Below are 15,166 nucleotides of genomic sequence, written 5' to 3' on the forward strand. Positions count from 1 at the left end.
TATATACACAATGGAATACTATTCAGTCATAAGAAATGATGAAATCCGGCCACTTGTGACAACATGGATGGACCCTGAGGGCATGAAGCTAAGTGAAATAAGTCAGAGGGAGAAAATCAAATACTGTATGATCTCAATCATAAGTAGAAGATAAAAACAATGACAAATAAACACATAGAAACAGAGACTAGATTGGTGGTTACCAGAGGGGAGGTGGGGAGGGAGGAGGGCGAAGGGGTGATTAGGCACCTGTGTGGTGATGGATGGTAATTAGTCTTGGGTGGTGAACATGATGTAATCCACACAGAAACTGAAATATATAATGATGTACACCTGAAATTTAAATAATGTTATAAACCAATGTTACTGCAACATAAAAAAATTTTTAAAAAAAAGGGGAGTATAGTAGTGCTTGCCAAGGGATGGAGGGAGGGGAAAACGAAGAGTGACCACCAACAGATATGGGGTTTCTGTTCAGAGTAATGAAAAAATGTTCTCGAATTAGATAGTGATGATAGTTGCACAACTTTGTGAATATACTAGAAACCACTGAATTGTGCACTTTAAAATGGTGAAATTAATGGAATATGAATTATATCTCAATATAAAGGGAAGAAGAGAGTGAGCCAAAGTTGTTATAGTAATATTACACAATGTAGATTTCAAAGCAAAAACTACTACAGAGACAAAGAAGATCATTTCATAATGATAAAAGAAGCAATTAATCAAGGGTACAGAAAAATCTTAAATGTTTATTCACCCATTAACAGAGCTTCAAAATACACAAAGCAAAACATGATAGAACTACAAGGGGAAAAGAGACAAATCCATAATTATCTTCAAAAATTTCAATACCTCTCTCTCAACAGTTGATAGAAGATCATGATTAGAATATTACAGACGTGAACAACAACCTGAACTGACTGACATTTATAGAAGTCTACACCCAACAACAGCAGAACACATATTCTTCTCCAGCGTACACCAAACATTTACAGAGACAGATCACATTCTGAGCCATGAAGTAAGTCTCAATAAATTCAAATGACAAAAATCATACAAAGTATGTTCTCTGACCACAATGGAATTAAATTAGAAATCAATAAATTAAGATCTCAGGAAAATGCCCAACTATGTGGAAATTAAATAACCCAGTTCTAAACAACCCACGGGTCAAAGAAGAAATCAAAAGGAAAACTATAAAGTACTTTGAAACCAATTTGAAAATGAAAACACAACATGTCAAAATCTCTGAGGGAAAAATCCATGGTAATTTGGGGATGGAAGATCAGAAGAAAGAGGGACTACAAAAGGACATGAGCACAGGTGATGGTAATATTTACTATCTTGATTAGTGATGGCTTCATGAGTATATACATACATTAAAATTTACCAAATTGTACACCTTAAATACGTGCAAGTCAGTTGTATGTCAATTACACATACCTCAATAAAGCTGTTAATAATGTGTATGGTGTATAACCATTTACATAAAACAAATATGCACACTAGTCAGTGTGTATACAGAGATGATCTCTGAAAAGACACATTAGAAAATGATAAAAGTGCTGGCCTTCATAAAAGGGAACCAGAGGAGGGGCCGGCCCCGTGGCCAAGTGGTTAAGTCCGTGTGCTCTGCTGCAGCAGCCCAGGGTTTCGCTGGTTCGGATCCTGGGTGCGGACATGTCACTGCTCGTCAGGCCACACTGAGGTGGCATCCCACATGTCACAACTAGAAGGACATGCAACTAAGATATACAACTAGGTACTGAGGGGATTTGGGGAGACAATGCAGAAAAAAAAGAAAAAAAGATTGGCAACAGTTGTTAGCTTAGGTGCCAATCTTTAAAAAAAATAAATAAAAGGGAACCAGAGGATTAGGAGAAAGTGGTAGAAGGGAAACTGACCAATTATAGATACACACTGTATTGTTTCAATTATTTACCACATATATGTTTTACTTTTTCATAAAAAGTAAAATAAAATTTCAAAACATCTTTTTAAATGCCTTTTGAATAAAGAACTGAGGTGAAGAGCCATAACAAATATTTTCCTCACTAGAAAATGGACCTTGAGAGCAGAAACCAATCTTCCCAGGCCAAACGAGCACCTGAGGAAGAGGTTCTCAGTTTGGGGTTCCCAAAGGTTGTCAAGGTCAGTGGAAAGATCATGGTTAGACACACAATAAAAACCTCAGCATATCCTAACAGACACAGTCTATTTTAGAAGGAAAATATTTCAGTGATCACTCCCATGTGATAAGAACTTACCATGTTCCATACACCGTGCAGAACTCTTTGCAAGCTACAATCTCACTGAACCTGAACTGCATATGAGATAAGCATGTTATTATTATCCCCACATCACATGAGAAAACCAAGGCACAGAAGAATAAAGTAACTGCTCAAGTTACACAACGCTTCAGCAATGGAGTGGGGACTTGAACCAAAGTCCTTCTGACTCCAGATATTCTGTTACCATTTTTTGGATTTTTTCTCATGAAATCCACAAAACGACACAATCTTGGTAGTGAATGGGCCAAGAATGACTGATCAGGCCTATTAGCAGGTAATGACATTTCCCCACGCTGTTCCAATGTCCAAGTGCTGTCAGAGTTGACAGCAAAGAATGAACTGACAAGCTAAAAAAGAGCTCCATGAGGGAAATCCTCAGGTAAAATATGAGAATAAAGTGAGGAGAAAGGCAGCTGAGTCACTGTCATCAAACCAAAACGTGAGCAAGATCTAGAGCAGCTTTTCCCAAGCAAATGGTTCTCTTCACCTCCCCTCCTTCAGTCTCTAACTCCTAGGGCCAAGGGGAGAAAATCAGAGTGGTTATCAGTGTCCACAGCAGAAACTGGGTTGGGAAACACTTAAAACAGACACTGTAAGGAAAATTCCAGAAACAGTAACCAAGGCAAAAATAAAATAAAATAAGAGAGACAAAGGGATGATTTTAGGTAAATTTAATGACTGTAAAAGCTGTCCACATAGCAGCAAGGAAGTGCATTTTCCATTTGACATAATGTGGCTTCACCACTTGCAGCTTATCTCCAAAGCTTCATTACCTCTTTCTTTCAGTGCCCAATCATATCTCCCTTCCTGTTGGGAACAACTGCTCACGTCAACTCTGAGGCCATCCACTCAGGTTAACAATATGCTGAGGAGCCCTTCAGAGTGGTCCTGCAGAGAACATGTCCTTTAAGTGTCTGAGAGCTGGCAGAGGTGATCTGAAAGAAAACCAGTCAGAAGAAGGCAAGGTAAGAATGACGTCAGCATCATGACAGAGTGAGCTATCCCGGTAATCTCTCCCCTCCACCATACAACGAAAAAGACATACATACTCCAACAGAGGCCATCCAAACACAACACAAAACACATCTGAGACCCAAGCAGCCATATGACAGACAGCGGAAAGGCTGGAACCCCCCTCAGAGGAGGTGGAATGGGGTAAGAGAAAACTTCACTCCCTCCCCTAAAGATTGTGATCTGGGACCATGGGTGGCCTCCAAGAGGGAAGCAATGGGGGGAGGACAAGCCCCTTCACGGGAACATCAAGGCCCTTGCAGCCTACAGGGAAGCCCTCTACCAGGGGCAAAGCTTTCTCAGGGGATGACCTCATCAAGCCAACACCACAGGAGAGCAGATAGCAAGAGCAGAGCCAGAAAACTCCAAGAGCAAGCATGAGAAAGTACCCCTCCTCCTACCCGCCCAGCACCTGGGATATCAGTGGAAGGCAGACGGCTCAGAATATGTGGCTCTTGACCCCCACCCAGTGGCAAGAGGTGGTAACTGCAACCAAATAATACCAGGATGCATAAAAACAGAGAAAATACCAAGTACCCAGAAATCACTCCTGAAGACAAAGAAATATGTAATCTAAATGAAAAAAATTCAAAAAAGCTATCATCAAAAAACTCAACAAGGTAAAAGACAATGCAGAGAAACAATTCAACGAGTTCAGAAGCTACTTCACAAAAGAGACTGAAATTATAAAGAAGAATCAGTAAGAAATATTAAAGATCAAAGACACAATGGAATAAATAAAACAAAATATGGATTCCCTGAATGCTTGAGTGGACAGCATAGAGGAGTGCATGAGAATAACAGAAGACAGACATGTTGAAATGCTCAAGATAGACGAGGAGAGAGAACTAACACTAAAAAGAAATGAAGAACATCTCTGAGAAATATCCAACTCAATTAGGAAATGCAACATAAGAATTTCAGGTATTCCAGAGGAGAAGAAAAGGAGCATAATGGAGCAGAAAGCACGTTCAAAGAAATAATAGCAGAGAACGTCCCAAACCTAGGGAAGGAGAGGGAAATCCATGTGGAAGAGGTTACCTGATCTCCTCCATACGTCCACGTAGAAAGACCTACTGCAAGGCATCTCGTAGTGAAACCGCCAAAAGTGAATGAAAAAGTAAGAATACTAAGGGCAGCAAGGCAGACGAAAATAACCTACAAGGAACCCCTATCAGGCTTTCAGGGCATTTCTCTGCAGAAACTTTACAGGCTAGGAGAGACTGGAATGACATATTTACATCTTTGAAGGACAAAAACTTTCAGCCAAGAATACTCTATCCAGCAAAAACATCCTTCAGATATGATGGAGAAATAAAAACTTTCCCAGACAAACAAAAGCTAAGGGAGTTTGCAGCCACAAGACTCCTCCTACAAGAAATCCTCAAGAAGGCCCTCATACCTGACAAAAAAAAAGGGAGGAAAGGGTTAAAAAGCAAAGAGTAAGGAGATAAATAGGTAGACAAAATTAAAATAGGCTAGCAAATACTAAAGTATAGCACTAAAGATAAAGGTAAGAAAACACCAAAAACAAAGATAATTCTGTCATTTTAATCACAAACTCACAACACAAGATGGAATAAAATGTGAGAAAAACAACTTAGCAGGGGAAGAGGAAAAGGATTGAACCAGTTTAGTCTAAGGAAATAAGAGGCCATCAGAAAAGGGACTATCATATCCACGAGATTTTGAATAGAAACTTCATGGTCACCACTAAACAAAAAAGCAGAACAGAGACACAAATAATAAATAAGGATAAAACAAAGAAACACAACATAAAAACATACATAATTCAATAGGTATACCAAAATACACAGGACGAGAAACAAAGAAAATGCAGGAGAAATGGAAAACGAGTCATAAAATGGCAGCATTAAGCCCTCATAGATCAATAATTACCCCAAATGTAAATGGATTGAATTCTCCAATCAAAAGACACAGAGTGGTGAGATGGATTAAAGAACAAGACCCAACAATATGCTGTCTCCAGGAAACACATCTCAGCTTCAATGACAAACACAGGCTCAGAGTGAAGGAGTGGGAAGACGATACTCCAAGCTAATGGCAAACAAAAGAAAGCAGGTGTCACAATATTTATATCAGACAAAGTAGACTTCAAGATAAGGCAGGTAAAGAGAGACAAAGAGGGGAGTATATAATGATAAAAGGGACACTCCATCAAGAAGAAATAACACGTGTAAATATCTATGCACCCAACACAGAAGCACCAAAGTTCATAAAGCAACTATTAACAAACCTAAAAGAAGATATCAAAAATAACATGGTAATAGTAGAGGACCTCAACACCCCACTCACATCAATGGATAGATCATCCAGACAAAAAATCAACAAGGAAACAGTGGAATTAAATGAAAAGCTAGACCAGTTAGACTCAATAGACATATAAAGAACACTCCATCCTAAAACAGCAGAATACACATTCTTCTCAAGAGCACACACAACATTCTCAAGGATAGACCATATGTTGGGAAACAAGGCAAGCCTCAATAAATTTAAGATGGAAATAATAACCGGCATCTTTTGTGATCCCAATGCTATAAAGCTAGAAATTAATTACAAGAAAAAAGCTGAGAAAGGAACAAAGATGTGGAGACTAAACAACATGCTACTGAACAAGCAATGGATCACTGAAGAAATTAAAGGAGAGATCAAAAAATATCTGGAGACATAAGGGCCGGCCCGTGGCCGAGTGGTTAAGTTCGCATGCTCTGCTTTGGCGGTCCGGGCTTTCGCCAGTTCAGATCCTGGGCGTGGACATGGCACCGCTCATCAGGTCATGCTGAGGCAGCGTCCCACATACCACAACTACAAGGACCCACAAGTAAAAATACACAACTATGTACCGGGGGGCTTTGGGGAGAAAAAGGAAAAGTAAAATCTTAAAAAAAAAATCTAGAGACAAATGAAAATGATAACATGCTATACCAACTCATATGGGATGCAGCAAAAGCCATATTAAGAGGGAAATTCATCACAATAAAGGCTCACCTTAAAAAAGAAGAAAAATCCCAAATAAGCAATCTCAAACTACACCTAACTGAATTAGAAAAAGAAAGCCCAAAGTCAGCAGGAGAGAAATAATAAAAATCAGAGCAGAAATAAACGTTACTAAAACAAAAAAGGCAGTAGAAAGGATCAATGAAACAAGTAGCTGGTTCTTTGAAAAGATAAATAAAATTGAGAAGAAGGCACGGTAACTAGGACTGTACTTTAGGGACTTAATGTGGAGCCTCCAGCAGAGAGGTGACCAAAAGGGATCTGAGGGAGATGACAGGCCAGCAGAGACTGCATGGTTCCTGGGTGCCCCCAATCCTGGGAGGAAGAGACATCTGATGCAAGATAATGTACATAATTTAAGAAGTCCGAAATAGTTCAGTCCCAAATAGCTACTTCTCCTTTTCTCTTGAGAGATGGCTCCTCCCCAGCACTAACTGGTATGGTAAGGTTCAGCGTGAGCTGCCCATCACAGACCCGGCCCTGATACTCCAGGGGTAAGCCATGATCCAGGATGTACCAGTCAAATCCTTCCTTAGGATATTAATGGCCAAAATTTGGTGAGAAAGGCTCTTTTATCTCTCTGAGAGTTGAAAGCATGTGACAAAGTAACGCGTAGTCTCATTTCTTACCATGAGAACAAGTCAGTCCATTAGTAAATATTTACTGAGTGCTTATTATGTTCTAGGAAATGTCCTAGATGCTAGAGGTATCCAGATGAACAAAACAGATGTTTTCCCTGCCCTCAAAGGTACTTTCAGGAGAAGACAGACAACAAATATGTAAACAAACAAAGATGATTTCAGGCACTGAAAAGTGCTACAAAGATAAAATGGGCTACTGGAGTAAAAAGTAACAAGAGCAAGGCAGAGGGAAGCTGCTTTAGCTTCTGTAAAGACAAAGCCTCTCAGGGAGGTGACATTCGAGAGAGAACCTAGTAAAAGAAGGTGGCCAGGCAAAGATCAAGAGCCTCCCAAGCAACAACATGTCCAAAGTCTCTGACACCAGAATTAGGTGTGAGGGGCAAAAGGAAAGCCACCAAGGCTGGAGGAGAGAGAATAAGAAGAGTAGAGGTTGGAGAGGTAGCTGGGACAGATCATATAAGGCCTTGGACACCCTACATTTGGCTCCAATAACAAGCCACTGGAAGGCTTAAGCAGAGGAGTGAGTGATCTGATTTAGCAAGGGTATGATGACTGCCATGGGCAGACAGACTAGCAGACGGCAAGAATGGAAGCAGGGAATATGAAGCCTCTGGAACTCTCATGCACTGCCGGTGGGAGTGTAAAATGCTACAATCACTTTGGCTATTTCTCTTGGACACACCCCATGACCCAGCAACTCCAAGCCATATACCCAACAGAAATGAATACATATGTGCACTAAAACACATGTTCAGGAAAATTCATAGCAATTCCATTCATAATAGCACAAAACTAGAAACAACCAAAATGGCCATCGACAGTACAATGCATAAATAAATTGTGGTCTATTCATATAATATGGATAAATATAATCATGCATGAATTGCACAACAAAAGATTGAGGGAAAGAAGACAGGCACCAAAAATATATATTGTATGATTCAATTTTATAACAATAAAAACAAGCAAAACTGAACTATTATGGTATTAGAAATACCATATAAACAATAATACTTTATAATAATTCGTCAAGTAGTACACTTATCACGTGGGCAATTTTCTACATTTATGATATGATTCAATAAAATAATTCATTCTTTAAATATAGAAGCAAGAGACCAGTGAGGAGGCAACTATAATCTGCCAGCCAAGAAATGACGGTGGCTTGGAGATGGAAAGAAATGGTCAGGTTCAAGATGCATTCCATAGGTAGAGCTGAAACAGACAGGCTGCTGTTGGAGTGCAGGAAAGCAAGTATCTAGGATGACTCCTACATGTGTGGCTTGAGCATCTGAGTGGTGCCATTTACTGAGATGGGAAAGGCTAAAAAAGAAGAAAATTGCAGGAAAGTGGGAAGGATTCATTCTATTTTGGCCACATGAAGTTTAAGATGTAAGAGAAAAAGGAGATAAATGCAAATCTCTTGAGGATAGGAAGGAATGGAAAAGAAGGCACAAGGGGCAGCATGACAGAAGATGAAGACACTTCCTAAATAGTCCCAAGTGAGCAGACAGCATGTGTGAGTAGACATATGAGTGAGCTGGTGGAAATAATGATGCAACAATGAGGTTTCATGAAATAGGCAGAGACATCAGTTGAGACTAGAGTTTGTATAGGTAAGGGAAGATTTAAGAAGAAAGTGGGAAAGTCAATTTACCAGGGAAATACAGTAGGATAAGGATTTCAGAGCCATGCTGAGTGCTCATTTGAGTTTTAAGGTCATGAATTTGAACTAAATGCATTTGCGTTCAATGTGGCAGAGACTTTTTCTTGTCCCCAACATTTCTCCTCTTCTTCCTCAGTAACAAAACTCCCAACATTTAGCTGCGCCCCTGGTCATTCAGAATGAAGAACACACTTCTCAGCCTCCTTGCAGCCTGGTGTGGTCTGTTACTACGGCGGAAATAAAATGTGAAACTCATACAAAGAATGTTGAAAGGAAGAGGGCATGCCCTCCCCTCACTTCTTCCTCCTTCCCGCTAACTAGAACACGGACGTGGTGGCTTGGAGCCACCATTGTGGATCAAGAGGGGACCTTGAGAATGGAGGCCACACACAGTAGAGCAAAAGAGAGAAGGAGCCTGGATTCCTGATGATCATGGAGCCATCACAATCACCAGTTTGGACCTTCCATATCTAGGGTTTTATGAGAAAGATAACTCCTACCTTATTTAAAGCACTATATTTTGAGTTTTCAACCACCATCGTCTGACCTAATCCATGTAATACATATTAACTGTGTGCTTTTCCCCAGCAACATTCAGCTGCAAGGGTGCAGATGCACAGTAAGCAGTTAACCACTTTCAGCAGGGTTGGGTTTAGCCAAGTAAGCACCATAGAAGAAAGGGATGCACGAAAGTGAAATTTATGATTTATGGTTCTCAAACAGCCCAGAGACTCTGAGTGGAGAGAAATGAGAACAGCAGAGATGAGCGACAGAGAGAGCCAGCATACTTCTGGTTCCACAGCTCCTCCTTCATTTTGATCCTTCCACTAAATCTTACCTGAGGAGTTTATGTCACTTGGGAACAAAGAAAGAGTCCCAAGTAACACAGAATCCCCCTCTTTCTTGACAAATGAAGTTTTCCCATTTTACAAAAGAATATGATATTAACAGTACAACCCAGCCCACCAATCTCATCCCATTTTTCAAGTAACCCTTAGCTACAGTGGAAAGAAAGCAGGAGGAGCTGTGGGAAAGTGACTAAAAATCAAACAAGAAACATTCAGAAGACAGAGAAATAAGAAAACAAGACAGTGTCCAAAATAAAAAAGAACAAAGAATAAATGGAAAAGCCTTAGGAGGGACTGTTTCCAGATCAATCACATTAATGTTTAAAGTAAGACAATCCTCAGGCAGGACAAGGCCAGAAGGCAGTGGGATCATAAAGTCCCCAACCTACAAATTATGTTTTAAGTTTTTGTCAGATGGAGGGAACAGAAAAATTCTGAGTGGTCATAAACTTCCAGGCCAACCCAAAGAAGTTACATGCCAGGGGAGTGAGCCTTTCTCAGCTGCAAGCCATGGACCATGGCTCCCATGACTCACAACAAAGGTGACACTAAGAGTGAGGACAGACAGTAGAGCAGAGGGCGAGGCACTAAGGAACAGGGAGGAGGACATAACACTGACCAACATCAGCAGAAAAAGAATCCCCCTACTCCATCTCTCTCTTGCAGATGCTCCAGAGCTCAGGGTTGGAGAAGCACTTTGCTCCTGCCTACCTCATCAGTACATGTCCTGCCAGCCTCTGATCTGGGGCAAAGTGGACATGAGGACCAGAGAAAGGAAGATGAGAGTGGCAGACCTGCAGTAATGTAAGAAGAAAAGGAGAAAGGAAGGAGGGAAGAAAGGGGAAATCCCATGGCCATTCAACTAGATCGGCTCCAGGGAAGGAACACAGGCACCTGGAGGACATGTAAGTTTGGGATGCTGGGGCATCAGAGACCTCGAAGGGCATGATGACCTGCGACACAGACAACTATCAACTCACTCAAGATCACTTACACTTCCTGGCCTCTCGGCAACAGGAAACTATATACCATTATGTACTCCAACCTCATCAAATCCCCAGAAAGAACCCTTTCAGGGAAGGAGAAGAGAGAAGAAAAACGAGAAGGCACTAATTAGTTAGGAGAGGTTTAAAACTCAATTCAAGGTGTCCTCAGGTTGAATGTTCAGGTTGAGAAGAGATTTTTATTTTACTCAAGAATTTCTCCAGGAAAAAAATCCATTCCCCCGAAATTATCCAATCCAACACCCATTTCACAGTGCAAGCCAGAAGTGCAACAGCACACCTTACCTTCACCAGCACATAGTCCCCAGGCTGAGCTCTGACCCTGAGCCCAGAGTTAGTGACATCCTCTATCTCCACATCAGGGAAGATCACCTTAAGGTTTCCATCATTCCGGCCACACAGGTCAGTGGAAGAGCGTTTACTGTGCTGCAGAAAGAAGAGAGGAGAGTTTATGAATCTGTAACAGTCATCAGTTCTTGGAGGTCAGAAATTATGCCTTCCCTTTCTCAGATCCCCAAGGGTGTTACTCATAGAGCATTCCTTAACCAAGGAATCAGTAAGTGTTTCCTGCTGCTTCACCAACAAGGGCAGTACACAGCACACAACAGAAACTTCATAAAGTTTGGACAACTCTATGTTAATGAATGACTCAATCACTGAGTCTTTGCAGAATTACCTTCTGCAGGAACAGAACTCCAACAGGCCTGAAGCCAAGGATATATAGGTAATGTGCTTAGCAAACCAACTGTCACTTTACCCAGTCTCACAGTAATCACTGAGTAATGTTCTGGGGCTGTTTGGCCTGGGTCACCTGCCCCTAATGAATAGGTAGACTCGAAGCCAGAGTCTCCATCACAACTTGCAGAAGACGAGAAGAGGGGAATAAAACCAGTATGAGAGTGTTAACTTCTAGAATATACACAAGTCTTCCTCTTCCAACTATGATGAAGTGAAAAGAACCAAATTTATCCTCAAGCCTTAAATAACCAGGAAACTGGAAAAAATACATGAAACAACTATTTCCAGATACTGGACAACAGATTATGCAAGACTGTGATCCCTAAAAGAAGGAAAACAAATGAGATGAGTCCTCCAATCATCTCCGCATTCTGCGAGAAGGCACACGCCAGACCAGAGAATGCAAAGCAGGGAGGGAGATCTAAAGGCAGAGCATGGTAGTTCTCTCTGAATTGAGAAAAGAGGCATCAGAGTTCAGAGAACTTGTAAGAGCTAGACACTGTGGAGCAAGTTCTAGAGAGGGGGAGCTAAGCAGAAAAAGAGCTGCAGAAATGTGCATGGGGTCCCTTGAGTCTTTGCTGAATACCAACACATGCTTCTGTGGAGTGAAACTCCATAAAATCGGAGAAAGAAAGCAGCCTGGGAACCGTCAGCTAATTAGCTCCAAGAGCTCACATGGTGCTGGGAATCATTTGACTTACCTCCAATTAATCCTCATTGAATCCTTGGAACACACAGTAGTGACTCCAGAAAAGTCACACTTTAGCAATGAGGCTAAACTAACCCTAGAGTTAAAAAGCTTGTCTAACAAAGCTTAAAAATAAGCCTTGAAAGGATCAAACTGAACTGCAAACACCATAACTGCGTATCAGACCAAAGCCCAATGCAAAATCCAGACTCTCAAAAATAAACATCACAATGTCCAACATCCAATCAAAAATAACTAGATATGCCCAGAAGCAAAAAATGTGACCCATAATCAGGAGAAATGTCAGTCAACAGAAATAGACCAAGAAATGATAGCAATGATGAAATTATCAAAAAGATATTAAACCAGCCATTATAATGAAGTTCAAATACGAAACTAAGTTTCAAACAAACATAAGAACACAGGAAAGAAGTAGAGGATATTAGAAAACAACCAAATGTAACTTATACAGATGAAAAATATAATATCTAAAATTAAAAACTCAATACATAATAGCAGATCAGACACTGCCAAAAAAAGAACAGTAAGAACAAAGAATCCTAAAATTTATACAGAACAACAAAAGACCCAAAATAGCCAAAGCAATGCTGAGAAAAAAGAAAAAGCTGAAGGTATCACAATCCCTGACTTCAAAACATAGTACGAAGCTACAGTAATCAAAACAGCATGGTACTGGTACAAAAACATATGCACAGATCAATGGAACAGAATTGAAAGCCCAGAAATAAAACCACACATCTATGGACAGCTAATCTTTGACAAAGGAGCTGAGGGCCAACAATGGAGGAAAGAAAGTCTCTTCAACAAATGGTACTGGGAAAACTGGACAGCCACATGTAAAAGAATGAAAATCAACCCTTCTTTTTCACCATTTACTAAAATAAACTCAAAATGGATCAAAGACCTAAAGATTAGGCCTGAAACAATAAGTCTTCTAGAAGAGAATATCAGCAGCACACTCTTTGACATCGCTTCAGAAGAATCTTTTCAGACACCATAACCCCTCACATGAGGGAAACAATAGAAAGAATAAACAAATGGGACTTCATCAGGCTAAAGAGCTTCTTCAAGGCAAGGGAAAACGATTGAAACAAAAAAAACAGCCCATTAATTGGGAAAAAATATTCACAAGTTATTTATCCGATAAAGGGTTAATCTCCATAATATACAAAGAACTCACACAACTCAACAATAAAACATCAAATAACCCAATTACAAAATGGGCAGGGGACATGAACAGACATTTCTCCAAAGAAGATATATGGATGGCCAATAGACACATGAAAAGATGCTCATCATCACTAATATCAGGGAAATGCAATCAAAACTACACTAAGATATCACCTTACACCTGTTAGAATGGCAAAAATATCCAAAACCAAGAGTGACAAATGTTGGAGAGGCTGTGGAGAAAAGGGAACCCTCACACACTGTTGGTGGGAATGCAAACTGGTGCAGCCACTATGGAAAACAGTATGGAGATTCCTCAAAAAGTTAAGAATAGAAATACCTTATGACCCAGCCATCCCACTACTGGGTATCTATCCTAAGAACCTGAAATCAGCAATTCCAGAAGTTCCATGCACCGCTATCTTCACTGCAGCATTATTCACAATAGCCAAGTCATGGAACCAACCTAAGTGCCCAGCAACTGATGATTGGATAAAGAAGTTGTGGTATATATATACAATGGAATACTACTCAGCCATAAAAAAGGACAAAGTCGTCCCATTCACAACAACATGGATAGACCTTGAGGGTGTTATGTTGAGTGAAATAAGCCAGACAGAGAAAGACAAACTCTGTATGACTCCACTCATAGGTGGTAGTTAACATATGGACAAAGAGAACTGATCAGTGGTTGCCAGGGGAAAGGCGGGTGGGGGGAGGGCACTAGGGGTGAAGTGGTGTACTTACAACATGACTAATAATGATGTACAACTGTAATTTTACAAAGATGTTAACTTTTATAACCTTAATAAAAAATATATAATAAAAAAAAAGTACAAAAAAGGCAAAAGAAAAAACTTGTATGTCACTTCATAAGATACAATTACAAGAACACAACATTTCTCTGGTATTCCTGCCTAAAATTGCATAAACTGAATCTTATCATGAGAAAACTCATCAGATGAACTCAAATTGAGGAACACTCTACAAAATAACTGGCCTATCATCTTCAAGTGTCAAGATTATGAAAGCCAAAGAAAGACTAAGGAGCTATTCTAGACTAATGGAGACTAAAGAGACATGACAATGAATGAAACATGTGAGACTGAATCAAATCCTTTTCCTACAAAGGACGGTTCTGAGACAAGTAGGGAAACTTAAATGGGGCCTGAGGATTGGATGGTAGTAATCAGACAAGGCTAACTTCCTGATGTTGATGGTTGGACTAGGTTATGTAGGAGAATGTCCGTTTGTATCAGACACACACTACAGTATTTGGGGGAGTAGGAATATCAAATCAGCAACTTACTCTCAAATGGATTCTAAGAAAAAAAGTTCTTTGTACTATACTTGCAATTTGTCTATTAGTATGTGATTGTTTTACAACAAATTTTTAAAAAGAGAGTGTGTTCAGGCTCCATGATTTGAACAAATCAACTGTAAAAGAACATTTATAAGACAAACAGGGAAATTGGAACACTGACTAGATATTTGATAATATTAAGAAACTACTGTCAATTATTTCAGATATAATAATAGGATTGTCTTTTTTTTTTAAAAAAAAGAGTCTTACCTTTTAGAGATATATACTGAAATATTTACTGACAAAATAATATGATGTCTTGTACTTGCTTCAAAAAAACTCAGTGGGGGCAGAAGAGAGGGAACAAGATTAGCCACGATTAACATTGCATTGACAATTGTTAAGGCTGGCTAATGAGTATCTGGGCATCCATTGTACTACTCTCTCTATATCTATATTGGAAATGTGAATTGGGGCTGAGACACACAACTTTGGTCTGTGAATAACCAGAACTACAAAGTGAAACACAGGAACTATAAGGCCGCTGTACTCTGCCACACAGATGAAGTAGCAAGAAAAGCTGGCCTGAAGAGGAGACCAGGAAGTCTGAGCCACAAGGGATTCCCAAGGCTGGTAGTCCCTTCCAGACACCTGGCAGTATTCCTGCCCTTGGGCTCCACACACATCCCTGAAGTCTTGTACAAGATAGAATTCGTTCTGGCTTAGGCTGAATGACTTGAACAGATTTCCCACTGTTACTCACT

At 40.1% G+C, this 15,166-nt stretch overlaps 1 protein-coding gene across 2 annotated transcripts in view; it reads right to left on the reverse strand.

Moving 5' to 3' along the window:
- Window positions 1-1,795: 1,795 nt before the first annotated feature.
- The window catches only part of CDK5RAP1 (CDK5 regulatory subunit associated protein 1), a 53,632-nt gene continuing 40,261 nt past the window's right edge, over window positions 1,796-15,166 (reverse strand). The window contains exons 12-13 of one of the 2 annotated variants that reach the window (XM_046680062.1): window positions 10,768-10,908; window positions 1,796-3,229 (exon numbers count right to left, since the gene is read on the reverse strand). In XM_046680062.1, coding sequence (XP_046536018.1) covers window positions 3,149-3,229; window positions 10,768-10,908 — 222 coding nt within the window. In that variant the 3' untranslated portion in view covers window positions 1,796-3,148. The remainder of the gene's footprint in view (window positions 3,230-10,767; window positions 10,909-15,166) is intronic. The other variant, XM_046680061.1, reaches the window with a different exon arrangement.

This window comes from Equus quagga, chromosome 12 (assembly GCF_021613505.1).
Source record: "Equus quagga isolate Etosha38 chromosome 12, UCLA_HA_Equagga_1.0, whole genome shotgun sequence".
NCBI lineage: Eukaryota > Metazoa > Chordata > Mammalia > Perissodactyla > Equidae > Equus > Equus quagga.